Source organism: Taudactylus pleione, unplaced genomic scaffold (assembly GCF_031769625.1).
Source record: "Taudactylus pleione unplaced genomic scaffold, aTauple2 ptg001146l, whole genome shotgun sequence".
Lineage (NCBI taxonomy): Eukaryota > Metazoa > Chordata > Amphibia > Anura > Myobatrachidae > Taudactylus > Taudactylus pleione.
In genome coordinates, this window is record NW_028285547.1 from 178455 (window position 1) to 196748 (window position 18294).

General features: G+C 47.4%; 1 protein-coding gene across 1 annotated transcript; it reads left to right on the plus strand.

The window, feature by feature from the left end:
• Window positions 1-448: 448 nt before the first annotated feature.
• LOC148453474 (uncharacterized) lies at window positions 449-17694 on the plus strand. The gene is made up of 2 exons (XM_088462086.1): window positions 449-578; window positions 16283-17694. Exon 2 carries the CDS (start codon window positions 16387-16389, stop codon window positions 17581-17583), a length of 1197 nt encoding a protein of 398 aa, XP_088318212.1. The 5' UTR covers window positions 449-578; window positions 16283-16386; the 3' UTR covers window positions 17584-17694.
• Window positions 17695-18294: the final 600 nt, after the last annotated feature.

The following is an 18294-nucleotide window of genomic DNA, read 5'->3' on the forward strand; positions in this document are numbered from 1 at the left end:
AACTCCCTTGGAACTTATGTCTATAATTGCCCTATATATATTGGAATTTTTAGTAGATTTATGTCTGTCCTATATTGAATGCTTTGACTTTTTCTTTCTAAAAAACGTAGACCTCAAAGTTACATACAACTAGCTATATATGGATGTGTTGTACCTATAGATTTGTTTGTTGGTCGTCCATCGATGTTGCCCCTATCTGTGGGCACCATTTAACTTCATAGATATGTTTGGGTCCGTTTGACCGTATTCCGCAACATGTTTTGTGTCTTTAATTGGCTTTTTTACTATTATGCAGAGTCTTTATATTAGAGCACTGTTTATTATCATTAACTTATGTGTTTATTTCCTATAGCTGGCCGCTCGGTGAGCAATAGGGGTCCGCGATCCTGGACACCGAACACTCTGTTTGAGAGTCTAGTTGTTTATGCTCCTTGGTTACTATCTCCCTGACAACGTCGGGATTCCCCGCTGGGTTAGACGCAGTGTGATGAGGTCACGGACCCCACGCTCCACGAGACAACGCTGGTTATGGAAAGCAGCTGGTGATAGCTTTTTCTGTGATACACTTGGGTATATAGGTGAGTTTGTTTTTACTTTATTCATGTAATGTATATCCTGATGAAAAGACCGCGTAGGTCTTGAAACGTCGATCTATGGATTAAAACCTGTTTGCCATTTTTGAAGTCCACTGAGTGCCGCCTGGTCCCTGGGGTACAGGGGTCTTTTTATGTATATATATATATATATATATATATATATATATATTATTTTTTTTTTGGAATGGATGGAATTTTCATTTAATACCGGAATTGATTTTTTTGGATACAAAAGTGATACCTTCTATTTTGTACTGAATGCATGCATATTGTGTGCAGCTCTGAATCAGGCCCTGAGTACCATAAAATATTGAGGGGCCAATGCTCAGTGGGACACATTTTGCACCAAATACGCAGCATAAAATGATCCAAAAGAAAAGATGTACTTTGTTTTGCGGTATGCAGATCTGGGTGTATTTTCAACGTTGGGGTCCACATTGGGCTACTCGAACATTTATAAGGGCTGCACATGGGGATACTGTAATAAAGATTATGCAGTCTCCTGCTACCATGATGTGAATCAGTAATAAATGTTAAAATGGCCTTATTTTAAAAGGTACATTTTTATTAATTTATATGCTATAATATTGCAAAACTTTAATGACTGGCCACGTCTCTCCGATCGGATGGCCACGCCCCTTCCAACTGGCCACGCCCCTTAACTGACCATTGTTTCCAGCAAAACCAGTCAAAAATTGCCGGGTCCGCAGGAGAGTCCGGGGAGTCAGAGGAGATCTGTTCTGCACATGGGTTTGTGCGGTCACACCTTGTCAACTGAAGCACAGTTGCCTGCGTTCGAATCCCATACGACTTTGGGGCCTATTCATCATCACTTATTTTTCACAAAAGCATGTGAAAATTTAACACCTTCACATACTTTTGTGAAAAAATAAGTGTCCTGGCTATTCATCAAGTTCCAAAAAAGCATTTTTTTCAGAACGTGATGATGTTACTGAACGCCAATATGAGATGGCGTTCAGCCCTCGATAACCTTCACAGGCTGCTGTTTACATGGCAGCCTGTGAAGATTAACATGCCACACACAGCAGAGGGATCTATTCAGATCCCTCCTTTCTTAGGGGTTTATTTATCAAGCTGTGAAAAACATAGTGAAGTGGACCAGTGGAGAAGTTGCCCATGGCAACCAATCAGCTTTGAAGTAACATTTATTAAGTACAGTCTATAAAATAATATGTATTAGCTGATTGGTTGCCATGGGCAACTTCTCCACTGGACCGCTTCACTAAGTTTTTCACCGCTTGATAAATAAACCCTTTAGTCTGCAATGCCGAGCCCCGGAGAGACATGTGGCCCGCTCACCGTAAGAAGCAGGTCAGCCGGGCTAAAGAGAAGGAGGGGGACCGAACACCTGCAGAGGGAGGGGGGGCGGAAAATCGGGTGCTAATCCTGGTCCCCTGGACAGGCAGGCAAGGGCCACCCCCCCTGCGGTAACGATAGAAACCATGCTCCGCCCCCAAAAGAGCAAGATCCCTTGCATCACGTCCCCTTTCAGACGCGACACGCACCAACAACGTGGAATCCTGACAGCTCCCACCCGGAAGGAGGGAGCTGAAAATACAGTAGGCGAGTATGGACTAGCCACATAAATATTCCCAATATTTTAGTAAAATACATAAATCTGCTTCTTGTTGGATGCAATCCTACTGCAATGTTTATAAAAAATTTACCTTACACTGCTTAGTGCTTTTTAAAATAGAAACAAAAAAAAAACAAGTTTTCGGAGGTTTGACCACATTTTCCATATGCAAAAAGCTCCAGAAAGTTTGGACCAGACAGGCAATGCCATCTATAGGCTTCTTTTAGGAGACATCCCCGCGAGGGATTCAATAGGATCCCTCTTAAGGCTGAATGATGTGGTAAAAGATACAATCTCATTAACGATTTCCCTTGCACACTTCCCGGTTCTCCAGGACACGATGTGCAGCAAAAACTGCTCAATGTGACACAAGATCTATCGTGCGTGATCTAACGATTTGCATATCATTAGATCGTGCCCGATAGCAGACCGATGCATGCATGGATCAGGGAGATCTGTTATGCATGCATCTGTGTTAAAAAAAAATAATCACAGATGCAAGCACAGATCAGTGCGATACGTACTGCAAGCAGCTGTGATTAATAAAAATCAATAAGACAAGATGCATGGACGGATCCATCCATGCATCTGTGTAAAAAAATGTAAACAAGTGTAATTAAAAAAAGTCATGCCACCCCCCCAATAGGACAACCAGCCCCAGGCTTTTCACAGCCGGTCCTGGTTGTGAAAATACAGGGGACAAAAGATGTAGGGGTCCCCTGTATTTAGCACAACCAGCACTGGGCTCAGCCCAGCCACTCCTGGTTTTTGGAATTACAGGGGTCAAAAAGAGTAGGGATCCCCTGTTCCTTCCATAACCAGCACCAAGCTCTTTCTAGCCGGGAAGTAATGCCTCAGCCAGGGGAACCCTTTTACCGGGTTCCCCTGCCAAAGCATCACCCCTGACCGCTGGTCAGCCCAGGCCTAGACTAATAGCCCAGAACATTACCCGGCATCCCTGGAGCGGTGGGTAGCGGGTTGATTGTGTTAAACATACAGTATATGCAGTATGTTCTGTATTGTACTACGCCATCATCTGTATGCACTGTGTTTTGTCCGATTTCCCCCTCCTGTGTCCATTACCTTTGTACCCCCACTGTGTCCACAAGTTTGTTGCCCAGGGGCCCCCACAAACCTTAATCCGGCCCTGGACACACACTATCGCCCTATGTACAGAGCAGCACCCAGCTTGGTTGTTAATGAGAGGCGGTAAGAATTTGCAAAACACATATAAATGAGGGGTAACTGTTCGAGTAATCAGGTATATAAGAAAGTATTTCTCATATTCCCTTATTATTCATGTACCACACTAATGCCACAATGTACTGTTTGGCTTACTAACCAGGAACACTGCTGCCCATCCCTATAGCCTTCCCCAATATAAGTGAATGGGATTCCTAGCAGCGGATTACATTCTCTGACTAGCAGCGTGCTCTCCTCATCCCATGCCCAGCAGCTGCAGCCACAAAGATCGCCCCCTTCCTGCCAGCTACTATATAAGCAGTAATTAGTATAATGTGTACTCACAGTGAGGGGTTGAAGCATCTAGGGGCTCATTTATCATTGAATATTTGTGGCAAAATTCCCCAAAACTCCAGTTTTTAGGGGTTTACCTCAAATTTTAAGTTTTCCCCAGATGTATCAAGGAGGGACCGCAGCAGGTATCTCCTCCTGCTATCTCTCCATTCCCGCTGGCAGTCGCATCCCAAATAGGTTTCTATGGGGGATGCAAGGCTGCCTGATTTACCAATATCCGGATATTAGCTGCATCAGCTAACGCAATCTGAAGATGGCGTTAGCCGCTGTAGCCTATGGGCTACCACGCCATAATTAGGCGACAGAGGGCTCCCCTGGAACCCGCCCCCGGCAATGGCCGCCAGTCACCGGGACTGCGCATGCTTTGGCCGGCAGCTCTTCTGAATAGAGGCCCTGATTCAGAGCCGGACGCTCTGACAGAGCGCTCGCTCTGAATCAGGGACGTCCCTCTGAAATTAATAGCGGCCTCCTGGCCGCTCGCATAGCTGTGGGTGACCACCCACAGCTATAGCGAGCGGCCAAAATGATGGTCGCGATGGTCAAGACCATCACGACCATCGGGCTTGCGACGAGACCCTTGCGGTAGGGTCTCGTTCCCGCAAGCCCTGGAGTGCTTTTGGCTCTATCAGAGTCAAAAGCACTCCCACTGACATCACTAGTGATGCAAGTGGGGCCGGCCCCAGACGGTAGGCATTCCCATGGGAACGCCTCCGTCTGGGCAGCCACGCCCCTGGCACGCCCACCAAAGGGGGCGTGCTGTCACTCACCATCGACAGCACGCCCCCTTTGGTGCGAGACCCATAGCGACGGCGTGGCCGTCGTTATTCGGATCTCGCGCATGCGCATGACGGAGCCGCCTCCGTCGTGCGCATGCGCACTTGGCCAACATCGACCAGCTTCCGAGCGCTCGCGAGCGGGTCTGAATTAGGCCCAGAGAAGGTTATCTGCGCTAAATTTGTGTGCTTAAAAGCAGCTCAGTAAAAAACAAGCAGTTTATGAACGAAAGATTGAGCGCTAATTTTTGGGGTTGGGATAGAATTAGGGTTGGGATATATATAGGATTATACAGTTAGAGTGAGAGTGGAAATGATACAGACCTCAGAGGAGAACATACAGGGGAGGAGATAAGGAGGAGAAAGTAGATGCCATCCAGCACATTAATGTTTATGCTCTTTTGATAATTGTGGGGTGTAGACAGGTTGAATCAGCGGTATGGATGGAACGGTCCCTATTCCTTACCCTACTTAGTCCGGGTTCTTCAGACTGATAGCGCAGTCCTCCCCGGGCCAGCTTCTTACTTCCATGTGTGTGGCGATCGCTGCTTCTGGTGATGTCAGCCGCTGCGTGCTGCTTGTGTCGGCTGTTCAGCTGTGTCTATGTTGCCCGCTTGTAACGTCCAACGTGTTTCGTAGCGCTTGGCTACTTTTCCCAAAAATTTACACAAATTAGCGCTCAATCTTTCGTTCATCTTCTGAGACATCGCAGGGAGGGGCTCCTTTGGGAGCCCGTGTCCCTTCATGTCCCGGATGATACATCCGGCCGTTATGATCGCATTTTGCAATACGATCATGGGCGGTACTGACATGCCCTGATAACATTTCAAATGTGATCATTAACAGATAGGGGCCCTAGTCCCTGTTTCTCCTCCCTGGTCCCTGCTATGTTCCCCCAGGTCTGTATTATCATCTCGCTGTTAGTGTAAGATCTGACCCGGGTGACACAGCCCGAGGTGGTCTCCAGCCCCCTGTATGCCAGCAGCGGGCTCCTCACACTCCCTGGCAGTAAGGAGAAGTAAGAGTGGGGGGTACCAGGTACCTTTGTTGTGCAGACTCACTATAGAGAGGCAGCAGAGGATAACCGCTCAGCAGGCACTGCACAGTCCCCTGCAACTGCTGCAGCACACCCTCCCTGAGACATATGTACTATCAGGAGTGGAAAAGCCATCCAATGCACCGTGCCTGCTTTAGTTTGTAATTTATATGTTCAGCAGCCAGGACCCGGAGGATCCAGCAGGGTGCAGGGTGTTGCTTGCTGGGTCAGCAGGCCCCCTAAGCCACCGATCCCCATAGCAAGTGCATCCCCTGCATCCTCTATAGTTACACCACTGTATGCACACACACTCACAATCACTCATACTCACCTAGTATCCCTGTAGCCAATCATGTTCCCCTTTTCCAAATAGTAATCCACAGGTACCTGTATATAAAGAAAAAATAACAAACTCACCTCTTCCTATGCGTGGATCACGTCCTCTTTGTTCTATGTCGCCATTCCCGGTCTTGGCAAAACAAAAAAAATGAAAATGCGCAAACCACTGAACACAGTACTGTCCTTTATGGACGGTACTACCCGAATGACGGCTCAGCTGCGGGATCTCACTATAGAAACCCCAGTGCTGAGCACTCATTGGCTGAGAGGTTGCCTCTCTCAGCCAATGAGCGGTTCTAACCATTGACTTCAATGGTGAGAATCACTATGGTAACTTTAGAGGTTCTCACCATCTGTTTCTTGATGCTTGCATCATGGATCTCCCTGAGGCATCGTACGCGGGTCCGAACGCATGACCACTGAACGATATGCCAACGGACTGCGTACAAGATAGACAGATCTTTCCTGCAGCAGAAAAGTGCTGATGTTATGATGGACGACCCGCGGGTACGCGCATCGTTATCGTGAGTGGATACTCATGATTTGCACATATTATGCATGGATCTGTCGTTCTGATGCGTCGAAGACGGCCAGATCGTGCATAATATCGTACCGTGTGGGCACCTTAAGGGTCCTCTGCGCTTCGCGCATATGCAGAGTTACTCCCAGGTCATAAACCCGGAAGTCTCCACACCGCAAAGGAGAGCTTCTATCGGAAGAGCTGTCCTTTGCTTATCCAATCATGCATATGGCGTCACTAAACGCTGGATGGCGGGATGCATCGCATCCACAATGAAATGCCTGATACATCTGACCATAGACTGACACCAGCTTTGCATCATTCTTCTATGGCAGTGTAACCCTGGTTAAGGGTTAAAAGAAATAGTGTGTTAATGACAATATTGAGGTAAAATATATAATATATAATTATTGTATGTACAAGTTAGAAGGTAAAACTATATATACAGATATGTTAATTTATTTATCTATATTGTTTATTGAGGTGACTTGTGTATAAATGAATGTACATTTATATAACTTGTGTATAATATGTATTGGTACCCTCTTGAGCTCAAAATATGCTTCAGTGTATGGGATATACGTGCACTGTACAAAAAGGGGGAGGAGTGATATGTCTGGGAGTGGTTTGGTTCCTGTCAGGAAAAGAGGATCCGGTTATAGTGAGGTATATAACAGCCTGCAGCAGCAGTTGAGAGTTAGTTAGGACTGGAGTCCCTTCCTAGAGTGCTCGACCCACAGGCACAGTGGGGTGGAGCAGGAGAGGGAGCATGTCCCAGCAGGAGCTGTGATGCTAGTGGCAGCAGCGTGACACCCATCGGAAGAGGCGGCTGATGGGGCTGCTGTATGCCAGAGCCAGTGACTGGGAGTCAGAAGAGGGATGCCAGTGTGATGCTGTCAGTGGGTCTCCTTCAGGTGCCTGCAGGTTTCATTGAGCAGAGGTAGTAGTGAGCAGCTAGTCACAGACTACTGTCAGGCAGCTGATCAGCTGTCCAAAGGGGCAGCCGGAGGAGTGACAGATATGCCATAGTGGAGCTGTCCCAGGTTATAAACTAATGGAAAGATAGCAGCATAGGAGGAAATTGTCAAGACAAAAGGTGATCCTTGTCTTCATGTCATGGCAGTTAGCAGAGCAAGGACAGCGGTGGTCTGGAGTTCATTGACCAGCGCTAAATGGGTTAGACGGACTGCAGCATACCAAGTACCCACCACACAGCAGGCATTGAAAGAATCTCCATAACGGGATATTGATATACAGTATATATGCAGTAATTAAGAAAAGAGTTGGGGAAGTACAAGTATATTACAACAAGACTTTAGAGGGAAGAAGAAGCTAATAGCATAAAGTGACTTACTGGGCGGAATTAAATTGTTTCCAGCGCCCGACGGAGCTATTCAATTGTTGCTCCTGTCAGGCACGATCAGCTGCCAGCGCTCCATTTCAGCTCGCAGCCCCAGAGGGGATGAGAGCTGAAATCGGCGAAAGGTGACCTGTTTGGGCGCCCAAACGGCACTTTTCGCGATCGCGCCCAGCACTTTGGTCGGGGTTAGCCGATTTACGTGGCTAAACCCTACCACTTTGGGCGCGATCAGCGTGAAAATCTGGAACAATTGAATAGCGGCCCGTGATCTCCCATCACTGTAGATGGGAGATCCAGGCCGCGAAAACAATTGAATTCCGCCCACTGAGAGCATGTTGGGGAATCCAGAGACTATACTAATCTACATAAATCCATATTTTGGTTTCTTGTATAGTGGACCCCTCCAAATCGGCTGTATATATATATATATATATATATAATTTATTTATTACCAGTTATTTATATAGCGCACACATATTCCGCAGCGCTTTACAGAGAATATTCGGCCATTCACATCCGTCCCTGCCCCAGTGAAGCTTACAATCTATATTCCCTACCACATGCGCACACACACACATACACACACTAGGGGTAATTTTGTTAGGAGCCAATTAACCTACCAGTATATTTTTGGAGTGTGGGAGGAAACCGGAGTACCCGGGGGAAACCCACGCAAGCACAGGGAGAATATACAAACTCCACACAGTTAGGGCCGTAGTGGGTATCGAACCAACGACCTCAGTGCTACCATTACACCATCTGTGCTGCCCATATATATATATATATATATATATATATATTGTGACACAGTCAGGTTAGGGGGTCCCTCTCCTGGGTAGAGGACTCCTTCCTTACACACACACAGCAGCTGGGAAACAGTACGCCAGACTGGATTCGAGTACAAGCTGGTCGGCGCCAGTCTTTATTGTACAATGTCAGAAATACATAAAGAAAGAAAACATAAATCCTAGCCCTGTCGGGGCACTAACTTCACAAGTGACTTCCCTCACTACAAGGACCTGGCAGGGCCTAATGCCCTCGCCAGCAACAAAGGCACAGCACTTACAAATAGGTTTTTCCAGTGTCTCTGAGCAAACTCCCTGTCTGCTCTCCCAGGTGAGACACTCAGCCCTAAACACACTAGGCTTATATTGGCCACTCTCAGGTGGAAACCCTAACAAGCCTGTTACCAGGCTGCGAGAACCAAAACCTGGAGTGGCCGTGGGTGGAGCCCTCTCTCTCCTCTCACCCACAACCCCCAGGTCCCAAACCGGCTTTTCAAAAAGCCTAGACTCAAGCCTGCTACACTGCAGACTTTCTCCTGGGGATTTTAAACACATAGGACAGGAATCTGGGATAAATGTCCCTGTCACAGACCACTTTACCAGTGATCATATCACATATCCCCCCCCTTTGTTTCGACCTATGGGGCGGAACTGAAGCCCCCAAACAATGAACGCGTGACAACGCGTCTGCACTGGCCAGCTGGCTTCCTGGCCTGTGTTCCACTGAAAATTTAAAAGTTTGTAACGCCAAGAACCATCTCGTACTTCTCGCATTACTGTCCTTATTTTCGGACATCCACTTCAAAGGGGCATGGTCAGTGATCAATTTGAACTTTCTTCCAACCAAGTAGTACCTGAGAGCCTCTAACGCCCACTTTATGGCCAACGCCTCCTTCTCCACTGTGGCATCAGGTAGGCATCGAATTTTGAAACACTGTTCAACTTTCGGAAGTCATTGCAGAAACGCACACTCCCGTCGGGCTTTGGAATCAACACAATGGGACTTGACCATTCGCTATGTGATTCTTCAATAACCCCTAACTCTAGCATATTTTTAATTTCTTTCGACACCGATTCTCTTTGTGCTTCTGGTAACCTATAGGGCTTTAGATTAACTTTAACCCCTGGGTCATTCATGATGTCACGACCGAGGTTTTCCCAGGTACGTCAGAGAACAGCACCCTATTTCTGATCAGAAACTCCTTGACCTCTTGTTGTTGAATTGCCGACAGGGTTTTTGCCACTGTCACTTCAGGAACTAAGGGCCCTGGAGTTACTGGAGGGGCTCGGACGGCCGACAGTACCGTTCTATCTTTCCGGGGCTTTAACAGATTTATATGGTATATCTGTTCCGGCTTTCTTTTCCCCGGCTGGTAAAACTTTGTAATTGACCTGTCCCACTCTTTCTAAGATTTCAAAGGGCCCTTGCCATTTAGCCAAAAGTTTATTTTCCACAGTGGGAACCAACACTAACACTCTGTCCCCAGGAGCAAAGCTGCGTAACCGAGCATTGCGGTTGTATACCCTCTGCCGTGCCTGTTGAGCCGGTTCCAGGTGCTCTCTTACTATCGGCACCTCTATAATAGGCACTGGAACTAGTGGACCCTTAAAATGTGGCCTGGGAGCATGATACTGACACTCAGGGCAGGATGCGCAAAAGTCAGACACCTCTTTATGAAGCCCGGGCCAGAAAAACCTCTGCATTATTCGCTCAGTGGTTTTCTCTATCCCTAGATGGCCTGCCGTTATATGACCATGGGCCAGATCCAACACTGTTCTTCTATAGGCTTTGGGAACTATTAGTTGTTCCACAATATCTTCCCCCTTCTTAGTCACCTGATATAACAAATCCTGACACATTACCATGTGGGGATAGGACAAAGGACTATCAGGGTCTACGGGTTTACCATCAACTACTTTTACATTCTCCCTGGCTTTTACCAAAGTAGGGTCATTCAACTGCTCCACGGCAAAGACCTCTCTTCTGATCTCTAAATCAGGCAGACGATCACCTGGCCCAACAACACTTCCCACCTCAATGGGAGGCACATCAGTTGGTGGGCCACCGTCACGCTCCGCATTCTCTAGTTCGCCAATCATAGTAGAAAAAGGGAGTACCTCTGACTCAGAAGAAACTCCCTCCTCCACTACACCGACAACCTTCTCAAATGGATCGGGGTTGTTCACTTCTAGAACAAAACGACTTTCCCACAACTTCCAGAAGTGAGCAAAGTCTCTCCCCAATATTGCATCGTACATCAGACCATGCACCAAACCCACAGAAACTATAGCCGAACCACATGGTGTCTCGATGTTCACCTCGGCAGTAACATAATATCGAGTATCCCCATGTATGCAGGTCACACCAACAGTTTTCCCCTTATGCCTCAAGGGGTTCACCAGCTCAGCTTTCATAAGTGTCACCAAGCTACCAGAATCTAACAGTGCCTCTACTCGGTTGCCACCTACAGTGAGTACACACATGTGCTTATCAGTCTCAGCCTGCCGGTCAGCCGTACAGGCTGTCTGTGCAAAGAAAGACGCCCTGCGGTAGACATGAGCAGTATCACATTGCATAGGTTCAGTTGTAAGTGAACAATTAGCGGAAATATGGCCGAAGTCACCACACCGGAAACACTGAATCATATTAATGTCTAGTCGTTTACGGGGCAAGAACCTTCCTGGCCTGGCAGGCCTGTCTCCAGGTTCTACACCCTCAGTCTTAGGTACATTCCACCGCCCAGCACCCTTCTCCCCTGGAACAGTCTTACCAGTGTCTGTGGGAGTTCGCCGGTGCGCCATCGGGGCTCGGTGGAGCATACTCATCAGCTCCTCAGCCGCCACGTACCTCTCCACCAGCTCGACCAACTGGTCCACGGACTTAGGGTCTGCATGGCTCACCCACTTGCACAGAGTCGCAGGTAACGATCGCAGGTACCGGTCCATCACGACCCTTTCCACGATTTGTGGTCCCGTCAGCGTCTCGGGCTGTAGCCATTTTGAGGACAGATGGACGAGGTCATGCATCTGTGAACGTGGAGGCTTGTCCATATGGAACTCCCAGCGGTGGACCCGTTGGGCACGAACAAAGGAGGTGACTCCCAAGCGAGTTAGGATCTCCTGTTTTAGTTTTTTATAGTCCTTGGCATCAGCCAGGCATAAGTCGAAATATGCTTTTTGTGGCTCCCCAGACAAAAAAGGTGCCACCAGACTTGCCCACTGCTCCTTGGGCCAACTCTCCCTTTCGGCCGTTCTTTCAAATGCGGCGAGATAGGCCTCCACATCATCGCCCGAAGTCATCTTTTGGAGGAAGTGACTGGCTCGTACGGAGTGAGTGGGGGTGGGAGGACCAGCAGTAACCTCTCTGGGCCGGGCGACCAGGTGCTGTACCACCTCTCTTATGGCCTGGCTGTTTTCCGCTAAGGCATGGCGGGTTTCCTCAATGGCGACCTGTTGAAGTCTGTTAGTCTCCTGCTGAGCTCTGGTAGATTCCTGCTGAAGTTTGTTTGTCTCCTGCTGAGCTGCTGTAGCTTGGAGCAAGGCCTTAATAATGTCCTCCATTTTGTCCTGGGGTGTAGGTTGGAAGCTGAACCTTGCCTCTCTGAGCATTGGCTGACGCCTCCTCTATGGGACTCCAAGGACACAGTGTTATTTCCACACTCACCAATTGGGTGTCTGTCCCTTTAATTTTTAAAAGGAAAGTTTTCCCCTTGCTGCAACTTCAGTGTGTGTGGGTGCCCGCATTCTCCACCATATTGTGACACAGTCAGGTTAGGGGGTCCCTCTCCTGGGTAGAGGACTCCTTCCTTACACACACACAGCAGCTGGGAAACAGTACGCCAGACTGGATTCGAGTACAAGCTGGTCGGCGCCAGTCTTTATTGTACAATGTCAGAAATACATAAAGAAAGAAAACATAAATCCTAGCCCTGTCGGGGCACTAACTTCACAAGTGACTTCCCTCACTACAAGGACCTGGCAGGGCCTAATGCCCTCGCCAGCAACAAAGGCACAGCACTTACAGATAGGTTTTTCCAGTGTCTCTGAGCAAACTCCCTGTCTGCTCTCCCAGGTGAGACACTCAGCCCTAAACACACTAGGCTTATATTGGCCACTCTCAGGTGGAAACCCTAACAAGCCTGTTACCAGGCTGCGAGAACCAAAACCTGGAGTGGCCGTGGGTGGAGCCCTCCCTCTCCTCTCACCCACAACCCCCAGGTCCCAAACCGGCTTTTCAAAAAGCCGAGACTCAAGCCTGCTACACTGCAGACTTTCTCCTGGGGATTTTAAACACATAGGACAGGAATCTGGGATAAATGTCCCTGTCACAGACCACTTTACCAGTGATCCTATCACAATATATATATATCAGACCTTGAGACTATTGATTGCATCTTATGTGTAGAGATATACTGGGTCTTTCCAAGAGTGGATTATATAGAAAAAAGTACATGTCGGTAACAAATATATTTATGCAGGATCTCTGGAAAACACAGGGCCTGATTCAGACCCGCTCGCAAGCGGGTCGATGGTTGTGCATTGCGCACGCGCGTAAGCCCCGCAGCTAGAGTTAAATTCTCTCGCTCTGGGGCTCGCTACAAATGGGGTGGCTGTCGATGTTGATCAACAGCTCGCCCCGTTTTGTAGGCGGGGAGGGGGGGTGGCTGGACAAACGGAGGCTTTCCTGAAGGAACGCCTGCCGTTTGTGGGCGGCCCTATTGACATCACCAGTGATGTCAGTAGTGAGCTTCTTGCTCTATTAGAGCCGGAAGCTCACTGGGGCTTGCGGCAGACGAGACCCTACCACAAGGGTCTCGTCGCAAGCCCGATGGTCGCGACCATCACCTGGCCGCTCGCAAAAGCTGTGGGTGGTCACCCACAGCTTAGCGAGCGGCCAGGAGACTGGCTTTAAAAAGAAAGTGGCCGCCCTCATTCAGAGCGAGCGCTCGCTTTTTGCGAGCGGCTCTGAATGAGGGCCACAGTCCGCTATTATAACCTTGCCAGTGGATTAGCCTTTATATAAATATGAAGCCTGAGAAATTGGTTTACGTAACTCTTTACAGCAGGGACATAGAAACCGCTGGATGCCCTTTATAAACACTTCTGAGGATAAGTGAGAACTGGACTCAAATTATACAAGGTTATTTAGGAAAATGAACCAAACATAGTAAAGGTTAGCCTTCATGAAATAATATGTTGCAAATATATGTTCAGAGTTAAAATAGTGTAAAGACATTTATTTATGTGTGTACCAATGTATTGCTCTAGTAATTGTGTATATGCATGCAACTGTTATGTTGGTGAACTGACTTATAATTGAAAAAATACTTTACTGTTAATAGATGTTATTTATCCATGATAAAGCCGTTATTTCCTGTAATTGATGTAGTGTACTTTCTTGGTGGAGTGACATGGAAGCAGGGCCGGATTAAGGTCTGTGGGGGCCCCTGGGCAACAAACTTGACTGGGGGCCCTATCAGTGATCCAAATATATATATATATACACACACACACACAACACATACACAGTGTGTGTGTAATATATATATACACAAACGAGTAGGTGGCACTCACGGTGTCTAACGTATACACAGGTACAGGACCCTGGAATTTATATCAACATTTCAGAACTTTTAATCACGTTCTTTCATCAGGATACAAACGACAATACAATAAAATCATACCTTTATAGCAACACCTCGTGTAAACGCCCATCTGTCGCCCGGAAGCGGAAGATGACGTATAAGTATCAAAATCAAAGTGAACCATCACCATAGCAACATCCTAAGCGGATGTAGCAAAACCACAAATGCATTTGGAAACATTGTAACAAACACATAACATGAAAGACTAATTAAAGCTGAAATATAATAACAGCATTAAACTAAGATAATAATAAACATGGAATAATAAGCATAAGCAGTGAGATGGACTGGCAAATAACGATCTAATAAAGCGCTCTCTCTGATGGTCAGTATCAAATATGGCTCCCGAACAGTTTACACGCATAGAAAATATACTCAAAAATAAACACACAGTCAACAATACCGGTGACTGCCGAGGAGGACCGCAGCGGAGACAGCTAAATGCTGTACTCCGCCGGTCTTAGTAGGGGAAGGGCAGTAGTGGCAGGGGACAGGGTGTGGGGGCCCCCTATGTGTTGGGGCCCCTGGACGACCGCCCCTGTCGCCCTGCCTTTAATCCAGCCCTAAATGGAAGCAAAGGTGGTAAGGACCAGAAAATAACCTACATCAACACAATACACTAGGGTTTTCCCAAGTAGGCCCATGAATACTACCAATACTTGGGTGGAGGCACTGCTAACAAAAAGAGGTACACCACTTAACATGAGTTTAAGGGTGGGTAAAAAAGATTACATAGGAGTTAGTAACCTGGTGTCCCTTTAGAGGGTATAGGGGGTTACAGCAGTGGTTCCCAACCTCGATACTCAAGGTATCCTAACACAAAGTTGCCGACTTTTTGGCTACCCCTCTGGGAGGGGTCAGGCAGGTTGGCGCAGTGAGTGGAGTTGCGGGGGGCAGGTCGTGACATAAGGTGCAGTACAGGGGTGTGGCACTGCATAGAAGGCAGTTTGAGGGCCATAACACGTGGCCATGCCTCCACTATACAATGCAGAGATTAGCGTCATTGTACAGCTGGGCATGACTACACTTGCCACTTTTCTTGGTGGGCTGGAGCCCCAGCCAATTTTCGGGATCCTCCCGGCCAATCCGTGAAAGTAGTCAAGAATGCCCTAACAGTACAGGTTTTATGTATATTCATCCTTAAGCACAGGTGACTTAATTAGTACCACAGTCAGTTTCATTATACCATCTGTTCACAAACATGAATATTCTTGAAACCTGGACTGTTAGGGTGCCTTGAGGATTACATTTTAGAACCCCTGCTCTATTGTCTTACCTTACTAGATTTTTCATTTTCATGTCACTTTATTTCTCAGGTACATTTTTCTACTAAATGAGCAAATCACATTCCCTTCACTGATTGATTTATCTTTTCTCTGCATGTTCTACTGGAAGGTCCTTATATTACATCCTTATATTACATTCTTGTTTTTAAAGTACTGTAGTAGGTTTCAAAAATGAAGATAGTGCTTTCTTTAAACAAATACTAAGGGCCTCATTCAGAAGCGCTCGCAAGCGCTATGCGCTCGCAAGCGGGTCGATGGTGGGGCACTGCGCATGTGCCCCAGCACGTGCACAAGCACCGTAGCGAGTGAGAATTTCACTCGCTCTGGGGCTCGCTACAAACGGGCCGGCTGTCGATGTTGATCGACAGCTCGCCCTGTTTTGTAGGCGGGACAAATGGAGGCGTTCCTGAAGGAATGCCTGCCGTTTGTGGGCGGCCCTACTGACATCACTCGTGATGTCAGTAGTGAGCTTCCTGCTCTATTAGAGAAGGAAGCTCACTGGGGCTTGCGGCAGACGAGACCCTACCGCAAGGGTCTCGTCGCAAGCCCGATGGTCGCAACCGTCGCGACCATAACCTGGCCGCACGCAAAAGCTGTGGGTGGTCACCCACAGCTTAGCGAGCGGCCAGGAGGCCGGCTTTAACAGAGAAACTGCCGCCCTCATTCAGAGCGAGCACTCGCTTTTTGTGAGCGGCTCTGAATGAGGTCCTATGTACCATGTAAATCAGTTATTCCTATAACCTTTCCTTTATATTAAAACATTATTGCTGTATAATGTACATGTTTGACTTATGTAACCTCTCTTATAGGCCTACAAGTAATCCCAGAAGCCACAATAACACCACAGGCAACCAGTAAGAAAGTGCAATAACCATTTCAATTGAAGCAATTTGAAAGCCAAACTAAAGTAATCATGAGCTGTAATCCAATCCAATCCATTCCAAAACTGGGTAAGGATGAGAAGTATCACATCTTCATCAGCTACAGTAGTGGAGACTCTATCTGGGTGTCTGGTCTTATACATAAGCTGGAGGAAACTTTTCCCAGCCTGAATATCTGTTATCACGAGAGGGACTTTGTCCCAGGGAAGACAATAATAGAGAATATGGTTGACTGCATCCAGAGCAGCAAAAAGACCTTGGTGGTGCCGAGTCCAGACTTTGTACGCAGCCGTTGGTGCCTCTTCGAGGCGAACCTCACAATGTTCCAGGACTGTCTGACACACAAACCCATTGTCCCCATCATGCTGAAACCATGTCCCGTGCCTCTTCATTTCAGTCATTTGACTTACCTTGAAGCTGAAGATGAGCAGTTCTTTGATAGACTGTGCCAAGTGCTTCTTAGCGATAATGTTGAAATGCTTCCTTCTAAGTTAGTCCATTATCAGCCATCATATTTATACAATGGAAAGGCCATACTTACTTTGCATGCTGTCAATAAGGAGAGCAGTCAATGGTGGCAGCCTGGGACATTTTCTTCTGCTCCTGTGCCCGATTCCCCGAGGGCAGTCTTGAATGACTCCAGGATTTATAAGGAAACTATGGAGATTATTAATGATACTCCAATTTCTCGTTCCTACTTACGTTTTAAGATTTGCCAAAAAATAGTGTTTCTTTTATTATCAAGTTTATTCTGGCTTCAAATACTATATTACATAAAAACAGTAGTTAATTATGTTGATGTTGTTGTAACATTTATGCCCTTTGCAATGGTGAGTATATTCCTGATACCAACAATAGTCATCAAGATGTTATACTGGAAGATAGCTGAGACCAAGAGAGTCACTGAGAGAATGGTTGTGAAAACAAGTCAGGCAAACCTCATCTTCAGCAAATTTGCTGTTCTGGCTGGTTGTCCTTCCAAAGACAATATATACTTTGTCTATGTATCCTTATCCCAATGCATGGAGACATTTCATGCCTCATTTGGTCATGGTGGTGCATTGGCTACAGAAATGTGGGAGAAGGCCATTGTCCACTATTCTTCTGACTATGCCTGTTGCTTAGCAAAGAAATATTTCCCCTTCAATTGTACGACTCCGCCTGGACACGTGGAAGATGGGATCTGCTTCTGTCAGTACGTCGCCACACTACTACAGGTGGAAAAATAATTTATACTCAAGTATGTGCCACACATAATGCCATGTATTTCTTACTGTGCTAAGTATTTTACTGCAGGGTTTCCCAAACTTCCTCATTACAGTCCAGGCTTTAAGGATATCCATGCTTCAGTCCAGATGATTACATCAAATTGACTGAGATACTAGTTAAGTCTTCTGTGCTCAAGAATGCATATACTTAAAACCTGGAATGTAATAGCAGAGGCCCTGATTCAGAGACGGACGCTCTGAAAGAGCGCTCGCTCTGAATCAGGGCGGTTTTTTTTGTGTGCGGCCTCCTGGCCGCTCGCATAGCTGTGGGTGACCACCCACAGCTATTGCGAGCGGCCAGGATGATGGTCGCGATGGTCAAGACCATCGCGACCATCGGGCTTGCGACGAGACCCTTGTGGTAGGGTCTCGTGACTGCAAGCCTCAGAGAGCTTTTGGCTCTAATAGAGCCGGAAGCTCTCCCACTGATATCACTGGTGATGTCAGTGGGGCCGCCCACCAACGGTTTGTGAAGCCACCCCCCGCCTACAAAACGGGGCGAGCTGTCGATCAACATTGACAGCCGTCCCTTTTGTAGTGTGCCACGGAGCGAGAGAATTTCTCTCTCGTTCCGGGGCTTGCGCACGCGCAGTGCGGCCGCTGCGCGTGCGCAGAGCACACCATCGACCCGCTCGCGAGCGCTCCAGCGCTTGCGAGTGGGTCTGAATCAGG

What these genes read in the sequence shown, in the direction of transcription:
- LOC148453474 (XM_088462086.1), top strand. Translation starts at nt 16,387, where the DNA reads ATGAGCTGTAATCCAATCCAATCCATTCCAAAACTGGGTAAGGATGAG.